Source organism: Carassius gibelio, chromosome B17, assembly GCF_023724105.1.
Source record: "Carassius gibelio isolate Cgi1373 ecotype wild population from Czech Republic chromosome B17, carGib1.2-hapl.c, whole genome shotgun sequence".
Lineage (NCBI taxonomy): Eukaryota > Metazoa > Chordata > Actinopteri > Cypriniformes > Cyprinidae > Carassius > Carassius gibelio.
In genome coordinates this window covers 10413992-10435471 of record NC_068412.1, presented here as the reverse complement: position 1 = coordinate 10435471, position 21480 = coordinate 10413992, and the positions used below count along the sequence as shown (strand labels likewise).

Sequence of the window (21480 nt, the reverse complement as noted above, 5' to 3'; positions counted from 1 at the left end):
ATTGACGTGCGCACACAACGTTCTCCTACCGCAAATATGTGTAGAAGTACAGCTCCTTGAGTACGCTGTCTGTTGGTGAATATATCCTCGGGAAACTCGTGGATTGCTGCATTGAAAATGAGAAAGAAAAAGTCACTTTGGCGCAAGTTGTCACTTTCCATAAAAATTATCCAGATAAAAACCTGATGGTACAGCCAATAAAACCACACCAGCATGAGATTCCAAGGAACGATTGGAGTGTGTGGGCAGCAGAATATAAATCACACCCAAGGGACAAGCGACTTCACCATAATGCAGGAAAAAACACATTGTATATGTAGTACGCATGGTCACCAGAGCATAGGACTACATTATTATTTCACACACTGACATTCATTCCAGCCATGAATATTTAGTTATAGGAAAGAAAATCACTAATGCATGATAGTATGTAGTCTGTATACTGTAGCCTAAAAAGACAATTCAGAGGTGTTTCCAGTAAGGCGCTTTTCTAGTGGGACATTTCACTCTCTAGACCTGGTATCCTGGGCTCTGGGTGAGTTTGAATAGGTTAAAGTCATGTAGATTTGTGCAGCCCATTTCAACTATATTCAACAGATTCTAGAAAAATAGCATAGTTTTGATGCAACTTCCTCAATGACTGTCAGACAGTCGATTAAAATCACTCACAGTAACAAAAAAAAGTTGTCAGTGCTGCCCCGTGAATTTATCAAAATAATTTTGCAGCTGAAAAGCTACATGATATTTCTTATTAGCGAGGTTCTTGAAGCAGTTCAACTGCACAACAGGGGTTTACGGTTAAAATTATTATTAAAATTATTAAAATTATATTATTATATATTATGTTATTCTATTTAGTTTCTTTTTTTTAGTTCATTTAGAAAAACGTTTGGAGCATTTTTTGTTCATTAAATATTATTATTATTATTATTTTTTTTTTTTTAAGTAAACAACAAAGTGGCCAGCAACAGACAGTGACAATGTTTGATGATGTTTGATCAATTTAGCAATCTCAAATCATTAGCTCTGCCTAAAAAAAAATCTATAGATATAAAACAGTTCAAGCATATAACAATGTTTAAACATTAAACCTAGATAAATGTGCGCTATATCCCATAGTTTGCACAGAGAGTGGAAGCTGAAGTGCACTTTGCAGGAAATGGAGATGCCAACGTGATCACTTGCATTTTATTTCAGTGAATACATGGTCATTTTTGTTCACAAAAGGTAACCGTAATACATCATTCAAAACTGTAATGGGTCTACTTTGATTTGTGTACACAAAATATCAACAAAACATGTTTTTATAAATCACACAATGCGCAAGCTTCTGTCATTTCGTCTTGAACAGGAGCGCTTCACAAAAATGAACTGAAACTCAGTGAATACATGAATACACGCCTCACAGACATGATAAACATATCTATAGAAAGCTTTACATTACTACTAAATGAACAATAAATCAAAAACTAAAACTCTTTCATTATAATCATAATCCGTAAAATGGAAATGTATGTCTAAAAGGCACGTCTGAGGGGATGGTCAGAATCGGCAACTTCATCCTTGTGACAGATTCAGAAAACAGTTTATTAGTAAATAATTCAAATATCTCCTTACTATTTCCCCCTGACATTCATGGTAATTACTTTTGCTGGTGCTTTGCAGCTAGCTTAAGTCTATTGCGTGCATTTCAACACAGAGCTGCTCAGCTGCACTGTCGGCATGCACCATCGATACATGCTGCTGCGAGACACTAAACGCAGTCCAGCCGCTCTTGACGCTCTTTTTATCACTAATTGATGAATGTCTAAAATATAAAAAGGAGAAGCTTAAAACAGGCCTGAGGCCCGACCCGCATCTGTTGTAAAAAACTGGCCCGAAGCCCGGCCAGAGGGGTGTAAAAAAGTTGGGAAATACAGGACTCTACCGTTCATGTTCATCGATACAGCAAAGTCCACTCAAAAAAACTGAGCCGACAGGAAACATCCATGTAGTACAGTATTGTTTCGGTTTGCAACTCTGGAAGCGCTGCCCTCTCATTCATTGATCTGCTAACCACTTTGTTATGCTCACGTGTTCTGATAATAGCTTTCTAGGACTAATCATTATTTGGATAATAACATTAAAAAAAAATTGTACATCCCTACTGTTCGACCTAAATGAAAAAAAATGAAAACGCCATTTTTAGGCCTATCGTTATATTTTATTTGTGCTATCATTAGCGTTTCTTTATTTTATTACTAATATTTTAATTTTAATTAAGGAATAATAAAAGTGCTACTGCGACAAAATTACCCTACTGTACAATCAAAAATACAGTGAGTGAGCAAAAGATTTGAAAGAGCATCCGATTATAGCGATGTGGATGTTTGCACGAGCTCTGCAGTTCAGTCCTCCAGTAAAGTCCAGTCACATCACGTTTATTTATTTAGTACTTTATGCAAAAGCCTTAAAAATCAAGCAGCTTTACATTATTAAACATGAAAAAGTGTCAATTTCAGTTAGACTAAACTTGATTTTCTGATATAACACAGCTCTCCAGTGTGGAGCTAGCTAAGGATACAATCTTTTTATTAATGGGAAAAACAACAAAAACGAATACTTAATTTACTTTTAGCTACTAAAAGTTTCTCTGCAATCTCATTTTGTGCCGAATATATTTGTATGAATTATATTGTATGGGACCCTTTCTGCCCATATTACTGTCCTTCAGCACAAACAATACTGACGAAAGCATCTGCTGTTTAAAAGCATCAAAACCTGCTTAAAAATCTTCTACTGCAAACTCATTTTTCAGTCTGAAGAGCTCATTAAAACACTTATGGCACTAATATCTCTTCCCGTTAAAAAGGCAATCGGTTATAAATGACGCCAATTGTGGCTTGATGTTTTATCATCACAACCACCACCATTCCAGCGCTGTTATCTGAAGGGTGCAGAGCACGAATTCTGAGTATGGATCACCATACTTGGTTGAATGTCACGTCAATTCACTTCACTCATAACCTTGTACTTCAGATACATCTGATCAAATGCACATTTTTATTATTTTGCTTGGGTTGAACACATCATTTTCTTTGCTTAGTTGGAACAGCAGCTAAGCTAATTTCTCTCGATTAGCTTCTCGGTTTCTGCCACAGGATAGGAATTACACAAGCTTCAGTCTTGATCCAGCCCTTACAAATACCTGAGATGACCAAACACCTGAGACAACATACAAAACTACCAAATCTTGCTTCAAGTTTGATCACAACAAATAATCATTGCTGTTAATGGTGTTCACCGTCTGTTTGATTACATGACATTAACTAACGGATTGATTTTTACCGTACATTTCTGCCATATGAACATCAACTTGTTCAATCCAAGTCATGTGAAGCGGCATACTAATTTTATATGAAAAACAAATTGAATTTAGGGCTTTATTTATATATAAACATTAATCAACATACATACATAAATCTCATCAAATACTGTACACATGGAAGTGTAACCATGTTTGCTAAACCCACAAGAACAAATGAGATTTACAGAAAACATGTATATAAACATGAGCAAATATGATTAAATATTAGCCAATATGCATGACACGGTTTTCCAGAGATGCTGCTTCTGCAGGATGGGACTTCACATTCTGCAGGATCTGCTGTTTGTTGACACTGGAGGTTGTTTTTCTCCAGGTTGATGCACTTGTGAGAAACATGGCAATCGCTTGCAGGTAAATCCATTAAAAAGTCCTTAGGAGCTCCAGCTCACTGTATCAATTATTAATGATGGTACCATTAAAAACAAACTCTCTCTGTCTCTGTGGGCATCATGACAGTACCTTCAGGTGAAGGCTTAGTCGAGGTCTCCAAACCAAATGGTGAACTACATACGTACAAGCATGTATGTACAGTATATACTTTTGGGTTTGTATCCTCTTGACTACTGTGGACAAGCATCTCAGGTAGAGTGAGACAGTAAGTGCTTTGTCATCTAATGACCTTATCCATCAGTGTCTATCCTGATGTGAACATGCATGGCAGGATCAGCGCCTCACAGTTGGATATACTGAGCTGAGCTTAGATGTGTGTGTGTGTGTGTGTCAGTGTAGCTTTTCATGGTGTACACACCAAAAGTTAAGTGAATATTCGCTACTCACTTACTCGCAGCATGTTTTTTTTTGCGTCACTTGTACAAATAAAACCCATAATAATAATAATCTCAATTTTCTGATACAACCAGACATGTAAAATCAGACGTGTCAATAAGCTCTTCACTGATTGGTTTGCACAACAACGTGTCATGCGAGTTTCCTATGAGTTTACATTTTTCAACTTGTGTGGAAGATGTGATCGAGGCAAACGTTGCACGTTCCTGGCAATCACATTGCCCAATTCGCGTCATTTGCACTGTCTGGCACAAATTTGCAATTATTTGCAACAATGCATTGACTTGTATGTAATCCGGTTATGCAAGTAATTCAATTCGCTTTTGGTGTGCACGCACCTTTAGTAAAAAAAAGTTAATCTTAATTAAAAAATGTGGGTGTGTTCAGAATGACATAATGCATAGGCCTACTATGCGTTGTCAAATTTACATCCTTATGGTCCATAAATGTAGTACATTACATTATTTAGCATGAATTAAGGTTTGTGTGTGGCTTTTACCAGTTAATACAACCCAGAGCCTAGTTTACAGTTTGATTTGAGAGCAGAATTACACTAGTCAAGGCATTGTAAGGATTTAAATGTAACTATTTAGTGACAAGTCTTTTATGGTACAGTATAAACTGCGTAGTTCATATACAGCAGCAATCTGGAAAAAGCACCGTTAATACTGGATCAAATACAATGCCGCCTCCAGCACCATCTCTAATCGACAAGCCTCCCCCTGTAACAATATTATGTTTTTTGTTTTTGTTTTATGAGATATGCTACAAAACTGTAAAGCTGTTGAATAGTGTATTAACCTATTTGTCAGTGCCTGAGCTTGCAGTTATGTCACATCTTAAAAGTGCACACACAAAGCACCCAGCCCATGACATTCTACCTCCGCCCCCCCTTACAAATGGGTCGATCAATCTGTTTCAGTCTGTAAAAAATGAAAGTTCTTAAAATAACCCCTCTTCAGGCACGGGAGCATTCTGCTTATTCAAATTTCAGTCCGCAAGCTGGCATCCAAACCAGACTGTCTGAGCACTCTCTCTCTTTCAGATTACTTATTGATTTGAGCAGCTTCTGAGAAGCACAAACATAATGGAGGCCCGGTCTAAAAGCACCTGCTTGTTTGCAGATGTGAACGCCTGTTCAGTGAGATTCTTCTAGTACAAAACCTGCTAAAATATAGCTTCTTTAGAGCTTAAAAATTTAATCTTGCATGCTAACTGAATTGTGCCGTTTCAGCATTTTTATTAGTGGTTTCATGTCATTGCTTTTTGCATAATATGGGGAACATTTAACTGTTCATAAGGTAGATTGCTTGAGGGAAGAAACTGTCCTTGTGCCTGGCTGTTGTGGTATTTGGGGCTCTGTAGCGCCAGCCAGATGTCAAAAGTTAAAAGCTCTTTACATGAAAATTAAGGGTCATGACTAAGAATATGCCGGTATCAAATTTTCATGTTGCGATAAATTGCTCATGCTTCTCACGGTACAAATCACAATACTGAAAGTGGTCATAATACAGTATAACAGGTTGAATAACCTTTTCTAGAAAAAACAAAACAAAAAACCTGAATATTTAAATACAATAAAGCAATACAGAAAAATATATCAAGTTAAACGTTTTACACAGATTAAAGTGCAAAAGAACTATAAAAGATCAATAGGTATCACTTAACAATAAGACCTCATTAGTTAACCTTCAACTAATGCATTAACATTTACAATAGCTACATTTGCTATTACAATTTATTAATAACTATTACAAGTTATTAATCTTCATAAAAAAATAAAATAATAATACAAGTCTTAGTTCATGTTAGCTCATTAAACAGTTGCAACTTTCAATTTTAACAGTGTTATTAAATATTGGAATACCTAAGATTAATGAATGTTCAGAAGAATTTCATTGGCAGTTTATGACTTAACTAATTAAGCCCTAATGTAAAGTGTAAACGAAAAAAGAATCAGAACACTTTCAAACAATATCTTAAAATAAGTTTTTTGAAAATGAATAGCCCATTAATTCTAAATATTTAAGTATTTGGTGTGTGGCTGAACACCATAGAAAATCCACAAATCCTAATGGATATTTAAATCCATTTAAATAAATTTGAGAAAGTAGTGCAGCTGCTTCATTTATGGGGTTTCAAGGGTAACGGCTGCATTTTCTGCAGGTTAGCACCATCTGCTGTCAGAGAGTGAATGTGCGTTCATTCAGAGCGTCTCTCACGTGTTCCCCCATGTGATTCTCATGTATACTTGTTTACATCAGAGTGCACACGCGTCTCTCAAGCAGCAGTGTTGTGCATTTTGACCAGTTGATGGGAAAAGTATTTTTAAAATGCATCCTAAATTCGGAATAATTTGTCATGTATAATTATTCACAGTATTTAGAAGTGCCCACAAGAACAATATCATGTATTTTCTTTACAGTGATATTATCATATTACCGAATACCAGCCTGTCTACTCATGACAATGAAGGAACATCTTGTTTAGCAAAAACAGAACTGATGACAACCTCCCCAATAGTCTCAGCTTCAGTTACATTCAAGTACGTGGACGGACCTATTAGGGACCATCTGATGCATACAACAACAACAACAAATAATAAAGGCAGGATCTGGCCAGCTCCAATTTGATTGGTTGACTGCTATGCAAATTCCAAGAGTCAGTGTGTACTTGATTTTAATCAGTCTGCTAGGAAGAGGTGTTTACAAGTTCTCAGGCTGCTGCAAGTGTTTTAGAGGAAGAACTAATTGCTGTATTCACCAAAGTGTAGAAGGTGAATGGCAAAAAAAAAAAAAAAAAAAAAAAAGATTTGAAAGATATTTCAGAAGGAATTAGCAGCAAGTAAACATGTTTTTCTATGGTGAGGACTGTTTAAAGAAATAATTGCTACTTATTACTTATAAATTATGAAATTTCTGACCACAAAGCTGCAAAACATTTTAAACAGATTGCTAAAGTGTTTTCTGTGTAAGCTTTCACAGATATTGTTGTATCTTGAATTCGACACCACTTTGCACATTAGCTGATTATTATAGCACCATCGATTTCACATTTACCTGCCTCTAGACATCATATAAAACAAGAAACTCTGGTTGGTTGCTTTTTAATGTCGATCAGGTAGGCCACCTGTCTCTAAGTGGTTTATTATTGGTCAGAACAACCCATATTGTGTCAAATTAAAAATGTCTTCCTCTGCAATACAATTTATGGATGCTGCTTTGCACAATATCTTGATTAAATAACAATCTGATGGCAAATGCTATACCTCTGAAGAGAAGCTGCATCAATTAACTCATTACTCCCCTTCATTCTGTTAGAGCTATAGTTACAGTATGTGTGGGCACTGTGTTGAGGTCTACATCAAGGGATGAACAATGGTTTAAGGAAAACATAAGATTCTGTTTGACTGCTGCTCTGATGCATTTTGGAAATAAATAAGCCACAGGAAATCTGGGCTGGGGCTCAACTGAATCTAAGAGCTATACAGAAATATCAGCAGTTACACCACAGGAAGACGAAACCTGCAATAAATAAACGTTAACTAGACATTTTCCTTCTCAGGAGGTTTGATTTTTAGAGAATGGAAAAAATACCTTTATTTCCAGAAAGATATTACAGAATTAATAAGGTATATTTACATGAAAACAATGCACTAAAAGCAAAAACAAAATGAACCCCATTCCCACAGATCTGCAAGAATGACTAAAAATGCTATATTATGCATGCCACGTCAAAAAAAAAAAAAAAAAAAAAAAAAAAAAAAAAACGGAAGCACTAAATTAAGTTAAAATAACAAAAAATTGGGTCATGAACTGAGAAATCAAAATTCCCTTGATCTTTTGATATACAAGAGGTCATTGTACAATAAAAACATTCTGTAAGTTTCAGAAATCATTTTTCTTGTTAGTGTTAAATGGCTTCTATTGAAGCCAATCTGCCAAAACGGTATGTTGTGGAATGTGCACTTTATGTTGTAATAGTGTGACTAAACAACACCGCCTCAGCAGAAGATCGAAGACTGCTTCCACATTGCTACCTGTTCAGCCCCACCCAGCAATTCTACATCACCTCCTGTTTAGCCCCAACCAAAGATTCACACATGCAGTGTGAACAACAAGAGAGGCGAAAACAGGTCTACGTAAAATCTAATTGATAAAGATGACAACAAAGACAAGATAATGTGCAGTGCCAACTTGTATAAACAGTCTTTGCATTGCCTTTCTTCGGATCCTAAAATTGGGAAAGAGTGGATGAGCTTTATTTTTAAATGAAGTTCCAGATCACGTCAGTAAGAAAATTGTCTTTTGTTCACTTCATTTTAATAAAGACTCGTTTACAAACAAAGCATAATTCTACACAGGATTTACAGAAAGACACATGATCATTATTGTTTTATTATGTTATCACTATAGTTATTACATGATCATTATTGCTGTCTTATAAGAGATGGTTTAATATCTACTGTATCAAAGCTCTTTCCTGCTAGCCTGGTAATAACAAACTCTGCTACTTTGCTTTGCTTTGTAGACAGAGTCTGGAAGGGCATAATTGACGAGGGTTTTCTTTCTCATGGGGGGCGCTTGTATGAAATTTAAAATAATTGGTTATCTGGAAGCCAATCACATAACGTTTGGTTATGATGCGTGTTATTCGCCGGCTCAGCCGCCTCGAACTTCCACTGTAAACACAGGAATGCTGCAAAAACAAAACCATTGAGCGAAATACTCATTAGTTTCTTGCGGACGATCGGGAACAGTTGATAAATTTAACTTCTCCCAAAACCTGTCGGGACATTTAATCATTTAATCATTTAGCAGACACTTTTATCCAAAGCGACTTACAAATGAGAACAATAGAAGCAGTCAGGTCAACAGGAGAGAACAACAACAGTATACAAGTGCCATGACAAGTCTCAGTTAGTCTAGTATAGAACGCATAGCCAGGATTTTTTTTTTTTTTTTTTAATTAAATGAACAAAGACAAGAAAATGAAAAGTACTGGTGTTAGTAGGTTAAGTGCAGGCGAAAAAGATGAGTCTTCAGACGTTTCTTGAAAATTAGTAAAGACTCAGCTGTACGAATTGGGATTGGGAGGTCATTCCACCAGCTGGGCACAGTCCAGGAAAAGGTCCGTGAGAGTGATTTTGAATTTCTTTGGGATGGCACCACAAGGCGTTGTTCACTTGCAGAGCGCAAACTTCTGGAGGGCACATAGGATTTAACCAGTGAGTTTAGGTAAGTTGGTGCCGTGCCAGTGGTCGTCTTGTAGGCAAGCATCAGTACCTTGAATTTGATGCGAGCGGCTACTGGTAGCCAGTGTAACCTGATGAGGAGAGGAGTAACATGAGCTTTTTTTGGCTCATTGAAGACAACCCTCGCTGCTGCATTCTGGATCATTTGCAGAGGCTTGACAGTACATGTAGGAAGGCCCGCCAGGAGAGCATTACAATAGTCTAGTCTGGAGAGAACAAGAGCTTGGACAAGAAGTTGGGTTGCTTGCTCTGACAGGAAGGGTCTAATCTTCCTAATGTTGTATAAGGCAAACCTGCAGGACCGGGTCGTTGTAGCAATGTGGTCAGTGAAGCTTAATTGATGATCCATCACAACACCTAGGTTTCTGGCTGTCCTCGAAGGAGTTATGGTGGACGGGCCCAGCTGTATAGAGAAGTTGTGATGAATCAATGGGTTAGCTGGAATCACCAGGAGTTCAGTCTTTGTAAGGTTAAGCTGAAGGTGATGGTCATTCATCCAGCTAGAAATGTCACTCAGACAGGCTGAAATGCGAGCAGCTACTGTCGGGTCATCTGGCTGGAATGAGAAGTAGAGTTGGGTGTCATCAGCATAGCAGTGATAAGAAAAGCCATGCTTCTGAATGACAGATCCTAAAGATGTCATGTAGATGGAGAAGAGAAGTGGTCCAAGTACTGAGCCTTGAGGAACCCCAGTAGCAAGGTGGTGTGACTTTGAAACATCACCCCTCCAAGACACACTGAAGGATCTGTCAGAGAGGTAGGACTTAACCCACAGGAGAGCAGTTCCAGAGATGCCCATCTTTCTGAGGGTGGACAAGAGAATCTGGTGATTAACAGTGTCAAAAGCAGCAGACAGGTCCAGACTCGGGCCACAACTTCACCTCCATTCAAAATGTGAAACAAACACTCTCCACAACTGAGCGAATAGCATCCCGTGTCTCAGTGTTCGATTTCCCTAACCTAAACTACACTCCTAAATTCGGGCGCTTAGCGTCTACGTCATGGCTCTACCATTCATTAACACAGACATGCAGAACATGCAGGATTCATATTTAAATAGACTTTTCCGGCTTAATATTTGCAGATATTAGTCCATATCGCGATTTGATTTAAGTGCAATGGCCTTTTAATTAATTAATACAAAATTTGACATTCCATGACATTCCACGTTAAAATGTAAATTCCGTTTTTATGACTGGATTCCGCGATTCCGTCCGCGTTTTCTGCGTCGCAGAAATCATTGTTCTTAAAACCGAAGTTTCTCCATATAACGGAGCCAGTTGTCCGATTTTTTTTTTTGAGACTAGTTCTGTACACGTGAGGGGAGGGGGGAGAAAATCAAGGAGGCGGGAGCGAGCACAGCAAACAGAAGGCAAATAAGCAAAGTGGCGGAATCGAATTAAATATAAACAATATATCGATATATACAATATGTCGAATTCCATATCGTGTTTAAAAAAAAAAATCTCAATATTTTAAATAGAAATATAGCCCACCCCTACATCATATAGAAAAAAAATATAGAAAATGCATAAGCTTTATTGTTTTGGGTTGTTGTATTCATACTTTTGGTCCACCTGAATGCCTGTATATAGTATGCATGATCATTGTGTACTGAATTTGGTTAAATCTAGCTTTGTACTGCATGCCACATTAAGCTTTTCATGTCAAATGTTTGTCCTGCAAGAAGCAGTATGCTGAAGACCAAGAGTTTACCATGGTAATGAACATTGATGCTTTGTGCTTTTGAAATGAGATGGCTTGCTGTATGAACATTGTATGCATGAAAGGGACAGCTGATAAATAAAAGTTTGTGTAATGGCTTTCATTTCTTCATAAAATGCCTGGGTTTCTTAACTGCAGAAGTGTTTGAAGTCATGAACTATAGAGTAATTTGGTAAGTGCTACAAATTAACAAGACTACATGCAGATAATTTATCTTAATTATTTAAAATGACAGATTAGACACTTTGCAGTGTTCCTGCATGGTTTTAACCAACATTTTGCTGTCGTGCCATCACTCTTGTGTTATGCATGGCATGGCTTAAATCACGATTTCGAGAAAGTTTCTCATTATTATGAGATACTAAGTCATAATTATGAGAAATTCTCATTATGACTTAAAGAATTCATATTTTTTTCTGAACCGTGGCACTAACGTGCTTCCATACTGAATATTTATGAGTTTTAAAAATAGTAAAATCCAAGAAGAACTTTTAGTTTTTCATATTTTATAAAGCATTTTATTTTCCATGTTCTCAGGCCATCCCATAAGGAGGAAGCTGATAATGTAGCAGCTGAATTATTCAAGTCAAGCGGTATATTTAGCTTTATAAGCAGTTGTCATGCAAAGCGCCCACTTGCTATTTTTTTTTTTTAATACATTTGACACACCAAGATGATGTGCTGCCACTGTACTACTCCATCGCTGATTACAATGAACCAAGGGTATATTAGTTTTGCAAGTTTTGCAAAAAAAAAGGGGCAACTAATTCAACAGTTACGTCTGAATTAATTTTGTAATGGCTAACAGCTTAAATTCTTAAAAATAATAAATAACATTATAACAGTGAGAAAGAAGCGCCCTCCACAAACTCCCACATGCAGCGTGATTTAAATTCATGAGCAAATGTTTCACAGTTGTGACAGTCGATGTGACCTCCACCTGACCTTCAGCTCGGAGGGCTGCTGACAGAGATGGACAGATCTCATCTTTCTTCTCCCTTCTCGCTCATGTAGCTGGCAAAGACCTCAGATCACTGCTCACTCACATTCTGGCTGGGAGAAGCAAGGCTAAGATCCACGATGTCAGCGCTTGACGATGGCACGTGGCATACCGCTGAGCAAATCTGCCTGACAGGGGTGTTGTTCCACACTCCCTGAGACACTGAAACATTCATTATGGATCACGAGCAAATAGAAAAGGCAGATTCCATCAGCCCACGATGACAAACTTCCTCCGCTCACGACTCTAAAAGACACACAACACCCGAAACCTTCTATAATCTCACATCGCAGTGCAAACAGGGTCACGAGCACCAAACTGCAGCATTCGGCAAATAAGAGCCGTTTAATGAGAAAGCCCTCAGGCACCCCCAAGACTCCCAAGACTCCCAAGATCCTTCCAAAGATCTGGCCTCATCTTCCTCAGCATCTCCAATGGTCACAGGGATGTCGAGGGGACAGTGTCTAAAAATAGCCTTCCTGCTTCCATTTATAGAATGCACAAGGCAAAGCCACATATCAATTTCTCTCATAATCACAAATCTTCCCTTTTGTCTTTCCACAAAGCTGCCTAGAGGGATAAGAGCGATAACAATTTCCAGTCAAAGCAGCTTAATTTACTGTTGGAACAATTCATTTCAATATGCTGGCAGGACTGAGCTCCATTCCATTGACATTTTCATGAATCTATTACATTTTGTGCAGATTGAGGTCTTTATCAGCATTGTCTGGTCAATATCAGTGTCAATGGATGAAAGGGAATGATATTGTGAAGTAAGAAGAATTTTCAAAAATTGTGGACCAATAGACAATAAATCAAAGACACTGAAATTACATTATATGGGATCAATTTGATTTCTAAGAAAATAAATAAATAAAATAAAAACTTTCGAATAAATAGTCAGATGACAATCAATGGAACAGGTTCCCAAAGCAGTCAGTAGATTTTCTGTGTGCAGTGGCTTAGTGGGCCATCTGTTTTGAGTGAGTAGTGAATATTGAGCCTAATCTTCACAAAATTTAATATTCAGCCAGATATCAAAAGCCAGAAATATATCATAAGTCATTAGAAGAACTGGTTGAACACAATCATGCCTGTGACAAACACATTTATGTTATTTGTGTTATGAATGTTATTTGTGGATAGTTTTCACTTTGTTTTTTAAAGCTAGTGGTTAAAGTATGCAATTTTTAACGCACATATTGGGATTTATAAAAAATAAAGTTTGCGTAAATATGTACACACCGTATGGACATTATAAACCATGCGTCCAAACTTTTTCATGGAGTGAGAAAATTAAGTTAGTAAACAGCGAGTTAAACTGTTTTCATTTTGATATACACATTTACATGAAATATTCCACTCGCATTAAGAGAGATTAACACTGAAATTACGTTATTTTTACAAGCAACATAACTGCATAAATTTCATTAAACAATTTTCCTGTGACAAGTTATTTTTATTAAAGCGAGGGTGCTATAGGTGCGCAATAATTAATATTTAAACTAAACTACAGACCACATGTCATGAGAAATATTTTAGCGAGAACAATGATCGATGATGCGCACTTACTGTGATATTATGGCAGACACCGCTGGATTGCTGTACAAATACAGCTGCACGGAGCTGTTAATGTCTTGTAAAGTCATCTCTACAACATTATGAAAAACTCTACACTATATATAATAACTAGACATAACTAGGAGAAAATGGTAAGATTTGTATGTTTCCTTATTACAATACTTTGTCAGTGATGCGCCAAATCAGCAAAACTGCATACAGTACATTTAATTTGATAAAATCAACGAAATTCTATTTGGCGAGTGTAAAAGAATGAGATCTTCTAAAATATCTGAGAACTATTCGAAACCATTTTGTTTTTATGGATATTTTCATGTATTTATTCTAAAACACAGCAGGGATACTATTTCCCTACTGTCTCGGTGTTAAACATGAGGTCACGTGCATGGGAATTCGCGTAGAAATTATATGAAGATGAGGTTATGCCTAGTAAAAATAGGCGTTGTAAGCTCCATATATGGTGATTTTGGGGAGGAGATGAGAAATGAGCCAAAAAAGGAGTTATTTTTATTTTTACATTCTCAGTTAAAGATCTTCAAAATGATATACGAGTCGAGTTAAAATTAAGGTAAAGTTTTCTGAAGGCTCCAAAGCAAAAATCACCAAGCAACATTCTTTTCCTTCATTTCCTTTCTTAATGATCATTCTTACATTAAGAATCACTATATAGCAGTAGCAGCAAACCATGCTGGAGGTTTTTCAATAAATTTACAACCGCCTAGGGTACCTGGGAATTCTTTACATTTGGTATGCCCTGCATTGTGATGTCTTTTCGCAGTATGAAGTTCATCCTAAGCAGTGCTGGGAGAGTAACTAGTTACATGTAACAGCATTACATAATTTCAAAATAATAAAATAAAAGTAACTAATCGGTTACAGTTACTCAGGAAAAAAGGGCAATTAAACTACAGGTTACATCTGAATATTTTCACAAAAAATGTGTTTATTTTACAAATTACATTGACTGAAGTTACCTTCCCAGCACTGATCCTTAGACAAGTGATCACTCATTATGGTGTAATGTATGAATTACCTGGTTCTGTGCAGTTCTTCTCGGTCTCATTGTCTCCCACTGTGGCCATAAGTCTCCGGCCCAGGTGATCTCTGGGAACATCAAACCCCTCCTGAAGCACCAGCCCATGACCTGTGAATAAAGATAAACACATAAATTAAAATGTACAAATTCAGAGCGTAGGCGCCAAAGCTGTTGTGAATCCGCTTACCCGGATCTCTACGTAACCAGCACAGATCGGTTTAATTACTGTCTTTTAGCGAATAAATAATTTAATGAGAGAGACATACATATTCCCAACAATTTAATACATAATCTTATGTTACACCTCAGATGACAAGGGAATTTATAATATTCATTTTAATGATCTATTCTGTGGACTCATTCTGTCAAATGGCTTGGGTATGCTGAGTTTGTGGAGCTTACATGGACTGCAGAAAAAAAAAAAAACTATGGTTTAAAATGGTTTTATACTTTTAGCATGTCATCTTACATTACATTTCATGTCAACTATCCAAATACTCATAATCATGGAATAGATTTCAACTTCGAGCTAATTAACTACATTAGTTGTCGGTCAGGCTTTGGGTCAGTGTGTGATGCTGTGGCCTTGATCTGCATGGCTTTCCATTTTAATCACTGTTCCCATGTGGTTAGCAGCACCACAGGGGTTATTTATTTTGAGAAAATCATAAAGAAAATGGTGTGAAGATTCAATCATGCATACGGTCCTAACAGCCAGAGCTTGAATTAGGATTTTATGTCTCATGTTTTTTCCTGCATTTCTATGCTTCAGCAGTCGATTTCAGCATATAATATTTTCATGAGGATATGGAGTGTGGACCCCCCCCCCCCCCCCAAAAAAAGACACATTTATCTTGTTCTGAAACTATTGCACATATTTAGTGGAGCATATTTATTTGACAGTTGGCATTACATCTGTTACTCACTGAACACATTGTGTTTGTTCAAATTATAAAAAAATTAAAAAATAAATTCTGACAAAGAATGTATGAGGTTACTTTTTTCCTCGTACAACATGAAAGCAACCATTAGAATGACTAGGTAACTGTAGTCATGATTCAGTTCAATTCATGACGTTCAACTCTGCAGACAGTTTTTCCAGAAAACACATTGTTTTAGCTGAATTTTGAGCTCTTCACATTAACATTACCTTGCAAAAGACAAGGGTGCACTAAATACTACAAAACAATAAACAGACTAAGCTGATGCCTATAATGTCTTTACACGCAACAACAAATAATGACCAGTGTAGTCTGGTTCACAAACTTTTTAATAAATCTATCCAAAACTGACTCTCAGACGATCACTTTTAAATCACTCCAGTGACTAACTTACTGGGTAAAATGGTTTGATGAGTGGTTGAATTAGTGGTTCATGACTAGTTAAAGACATGCAGCTCAGGTGTTAAAGTGTAAAATAGGTCGTTTTTGAAATGTCAAAATATTTTCTTTCCCAGTTTAATATCCAATAATCTAGCCTTGCGCCCATGGGCATGCTGGTAAAAAAAAAAAGAAAAGGGAAAAAAAAGAGGCGTGTTCAGGTGCATTGTTGACGCACTGCTATTTTGAGGAACTGAAAATAGACTGCGCCATAGCCCAACTCAAACCTGGTTTAAAGTCTGGCGCAATATTTTTTTCTTTGTTATTTAAAAAGCTCTTTAATAATATGCACCTATAGGCAAGTGCACACCGCGTGAACACTTCGCTCATTACACACACACACACACAGGGAAGCGCAGCAGCACACAAACATTTTTTTAAATAAAAAAATACATTCTACCATGGCGCAAGTGCAACTGGCTTTTAAAGGGGAGATTAAACTATGATTGGTTTATTGTGGGCCATATATTTAATATAGGGCCCAATATATATATACACATTTGCCCAGTATTATTAATGTTAAAATATACTGTACTGTAGTCAAGACCAGTCACCTTGATTTTTTTTACTCCATTCATTTTTGGAATTTAAGAAACAACACCGTTAACTTCCAAACAATTTCCATCCTTAGTACCCACTTATATGATGGGAATCATATAAAAAAAAAAATAGTTATAAAACAAGATAAGGGTGATGACAATTAAAATTTCATGTGATCTATTCTTTTAATGCACACTATATCTTTTAAATATTCCCAACATTACAAGTAGCCAGACAGTGACAGGAAAAGAAATTCCACAAACTGAGAACATCTGCAGCAAAACCTGTCAAAAATATTCCAACTGCTCCTAAATCAAGAACAGAATGACCCACTTACAGCTTATGAGAGGAAGAAAAAAAGAAAAGTTGTGTAATGAAGTGTCACAGGAGGACAGAATAATGAACTCAACAGCAATAAAAAAAATAAAAAAAAGTTCATTAAGCAGCATTTTCAACTTGTACTAACTTCCCTATATTTATCGATGGAGGATAATGAGAAGGTGCAGAAGAACAGGAATGAGATTTGGGAAGCTGGTCCATATTAGGTGTGATGTTCTGTAATCACAGCAGGAGTGCACACCAGATGGACTCCTGACAGGCTTATCAGATATGCCAGCATCCGTAGAGCCATTAAGCAGAAAGCACATATTCAGCATCCTCATCATTACAATATCATGTGCAGGTAATCCCTTAAGCCGCTTGTAATTTTGGCGTAATTAAACTCAACCGCACCCACTAGTATCGCTCAGCCAGGCAGGCATGCTGTACACTTTGTAGACAATAAGAGTAAGTGGAAAAGGGCGATGCAAAATCTCTTGTAATGAGAGCTCATATGTGTCTGAGAATTTGCTTGTACCACAGCGGTTTGATATGTGCTCCATTTATAACCAACTAGGCTCAATGGGTTGTCATTTCAGCTGGAAACTGTAGTCAACAGAAATGAACACCAGTGGCAGTAAAACGACAACTGTTATTCCTTTTTTACAAGTTACGATTACAGGGGTAGATTAGAAATACTTAAATACTGAACTTTTTCTATGCAGTACTATGTTATGACCTCAAACACTTACCATAGTGCATGATTTGCAAGTTTATACATTTTGATGCTTGCATCACATAACCAGCTCTATATGTTGGGCAAAATTACAGGTTTTAGGAATGTGCCACTTTGTTGTGGCAATGGTGTGGCTAAACACCGCCTCCACAGAAGACCAACCCCTGCTTCTACATCACTGCCTGTTTAGCCCCGCCCACCAATTCGTGCATGTAGCGCATGATGTTTTTTGATGTAAAATTTGGGGTGCGCGATAAATATCGGCCAAATATTAATGCGCATCTCGTCAGTAAAGCCGGTTCTCTAATCAGTGTTAAATTTTACTGGCTACTGACGAGATGCGCATTAATTATCGGTCGATATTTATCATGCATCCCTAGTAAAAAAAAAAAAACTTGATAAAAAAAAAAAAAGTATAATTGGACCACAAAAATGATAAAAAAGGCTTTTCATGACCCTTTTAATGCAATTCAATGGAAATATCAATTTGAAAGTGCAAGTAGAAGAGTAATATTTTCTAGCATCACAGGTATTTCCCCCCCCCCCCCCATTGAGCCTCTGTTGGTCTATTAAGGTATATATCATATTTTGGATACTGTGCTGTCTGTGTGGCTCTTCACCTGGCACTGATTCAATTTCCTGTGTCCTCTAGGATGCTTTTTATTTACATATTTAAATTACACATGAGCCGGTTATACCCTCCATCTTACAGACGTCATTTTTTAATCCAATTCTTAATACTACCTTCCCTCAAATACCCTTTCACAGTACTCATGTGGAGACATAAAGAAAACATCAAACTGTCTGCCGGCTAATGATCAGTGGGGGTCTCAGAGCTCTGCACATAACTCCAGTTTTATTTTTAAATCTTTGTTGTTGTTCCAAACTTGAGTGACCTTATTTCTTCCATGGAGCACAGAGATGTTAACTAACTATTCAAGATTCAAATCTCAACACACTTTTGAAGTGAGCTGGGGAGCAGTGGTATCTCCCGGAAATTGTATCTTATTTTGATAATCCATTACACTCAGATGTACATTATAAAACAGAAGAAATTATCTGTTGCTTCTTCAATTTCAAAACTTCAAAAGATAGAAGAAAAAGAAAAAACTATTTCAGTCTTTCTACGTTAAGTGTGGTACTTGTTTCTTTGTAATTAATTGAGAAATTGGCTTGCAATTTCTGAGTGAAAACGGTTTAAAAAAAAAAAAAAAAAAAAAAAAAAAAAAGTTTAACGACAATCGAGTAAATTTTCAATTGTTGTTAGAACATACTTCAAGTGTCACAAAATGTCAACATCGTCTCAGCCTTGGATGTCAAGTCCACAGACCATTTACTTAACGTCTGATGCATGTGGCACACAAAACCTAAAACACTTCAGGAGTTTCAAAGTCCGCATCTGAATGGTTAAATTCTACAGGATTTCCGTGAGTATGCGTCACATTCTTTAACAGTCCACCTGGAAACAAAACTATCATGATGCCAAACTTCTCATAGAAGAAAGCGGTCATGTGACAATCAATGCTTATCAGGAACAACTAGATGCTGGATTTTCAAAGGCATGTGAAATTCATGGCATAGCCTGAACATCAAAGATTTTACATGCCGTTCTGTTATTGTACTGATATCAGCTTTACATTTTCATGCCCCTAAACATGATAAACAAAACAAACTGTGATCGTTTGCTTCTTCAGTCAGAAGGCAGTCCTTGGCCATCAGTCGGAAGGTCTTTCTATGCAAGACTAATAATACTAACATGAGAATTTAGTACATTCTCAAAAATACACAAATATATTTGCAATACAACCCTTCATGCTTAAAAATGAACTTCAAGGTCAAGTTAGTTCTTCATTGAATAATGATGTTATAATGATATGAATTCTCTGTAAAGTAATTAAATCATAAATCATCTTGATCTGCCTGTGGCTTTATTGACTCCGCCCTTCAGAATCTCGACACGCCCATTTAAACGTTTGACTCCGCCTACGTTTTCCACAGCTTTAAATAAACAGCTGACGTTAACCGTCGGATACAACGTAACGGTGCATTCAGTTTTTATCGTACCGCTACACAAACACAACCAGGGACTGTCAGTGAAATATTTTGGACATAAAAATCATAGATTGAAATCATAGTTTGTTTGTTTGTTTCATTGTTTACATACAATAATGCGCCTTTATATACTGTAGGCTACAACGTGTAACCATGCCAAGCCACATCTCCCCACTAAATAGCCAAAGAATAACAGACGTTGTTAAGATGCTGTCAACCCTTCTTGTGCATTTACTCATGTGAATCCCGAGAAAAGAGATGTTCTCCCCACTTAGACCAGACTATATTCACACTACAGTAAATAATTCAACATCTGACGTCCCAAAAAAAGACAAATGTATGTACTGCTGCCTTTTCGGCGCATTGGAATATACGATAACGACACACGTTATGTATATATGTGTAGCCCCAAGAATACATACAGTACAGGCACAGTCAGTCACTCACCTGTTTTTGTGAGTAACGCCGACATACACCAAGCCAAGAACAAGAAGCTGCTGATGAAGCACACCTGCACGAACAGCATCTCTCTCCTTTTGCGAACTTTAAACATTTTGGTAATGATGCTCTTTTTGGCTATACTGCAGCTCTGCTCCAGCTCCATGGTCGTCTGCGGCTGGGCCTTTTTGTGAGTGGATCTCGGTGTGATTGAAGGCACACAGATGGCCGGGACCGCAGGAAATCAGGCTCGGGATGAGGTCCTCCTCATGTCCAGCGCGCGCCGATCCCGTCTGTGTGCGAGAGGAGAGCGCTTCAGTCCCAGGTGCCTCCTCCACGCGCTCGTGCTGATGTTGTGTTATTAAAGCAGCCCGCGTGTCCTGTTGCGAGAAAAAAAAACGCTAATTATATTCAGCTGATATTAATCACTGCACGTATTTTGGACGGTGTGCAGGCGGGCTTCAGACTTGTCTGGTGATAAACCATATTCTCTTTGAAATATGAATTATACAGGGGGACCTAGGTGTCCTGTTATTTATTGAAATATATAAGCAGCCCTGTCAGTAAACGTCTTTAGGATCCATGACGTGTACGCTCAATTCCTCTCAAGAAGTTGAGGTTTCATGATCTCCCACTCATGCAGCTGCTGTGACTTCTACATGTGAGAGACTGTTACGCGCCTTCACGTGACACTGATGACGTACTGTATGCACACTGAGCCTCCTACACTGACTAGACTAGACACTACTACTACAATCCTTGGGAACAGTGGCGGCTCCAGACAATTTTGATTGGGGGGGCAATGGGGGGGTCCTGGTCTTTTCAAGGGGGGTCTCATGAAAACCAACAAAAAATACAGTGGACATGGCTAATAACTGCATATTTCTGCTACTAAACAACAAAAACACCTTCGCAATGTAAACAAATGACAGGCTACATTTGTTATTCATATCCTTCACACTGCACTTTCATGTCAGGTATATTATGCATTTTTATTGACATTGATATTTTTACATTTATTTCCAGATAGATATTATTGAGTTTACAGGCTAAAGTGGTCTTGCTGTTGTAAACACTGTTGCTATTGTAGAAAAAATATTTGCATCACATTTAAAATCTGAATTGTTTTTATTTTTATAATGATAATTCAGAGAATGAGAAAATCTGAATAAGCCTTACCAGTGTTGTGATAATTATTTTTACGTGTTAAAAATAAATAAGTACTGTAATATAATAAAAGTTTATTCAAATAACATAAAAAAGACCAG

At 37.2% G+C, this 21480-nt stretch overlaps 1 protein-coding gene across 1 annotated transcript in view; it reads right to left on the bottom strand.

Annotated features, from left to right (window-relative positions):
* Positions 1-20885, bottom strand: part of slc24a4a (solute carrier family 24 member 4a) — a 36742-nt gene extending 15857 nt beyond the window's left edge. The window contains exons 1-3 of the mRNA XM_052580525.1: positions 20222-20885; positions 14747-14857; positions 30-106 (exon numbers count right to left, since the gene is read on the bottom strand). Of these exons, the coding sequence (XP_052436485.1) occupies positions 30-106; positions 14747-14857; positions 20222-20378 (345 nt within the window). The 5' untranslated portion in view covers positions 20379-20885. The remainder of the gene's footprint in view (positions 1-29; positions 107-14746; positions 14858-20221) is intronic.
* Positions 20886-21480: the final 595 nt, after the last annotated feature.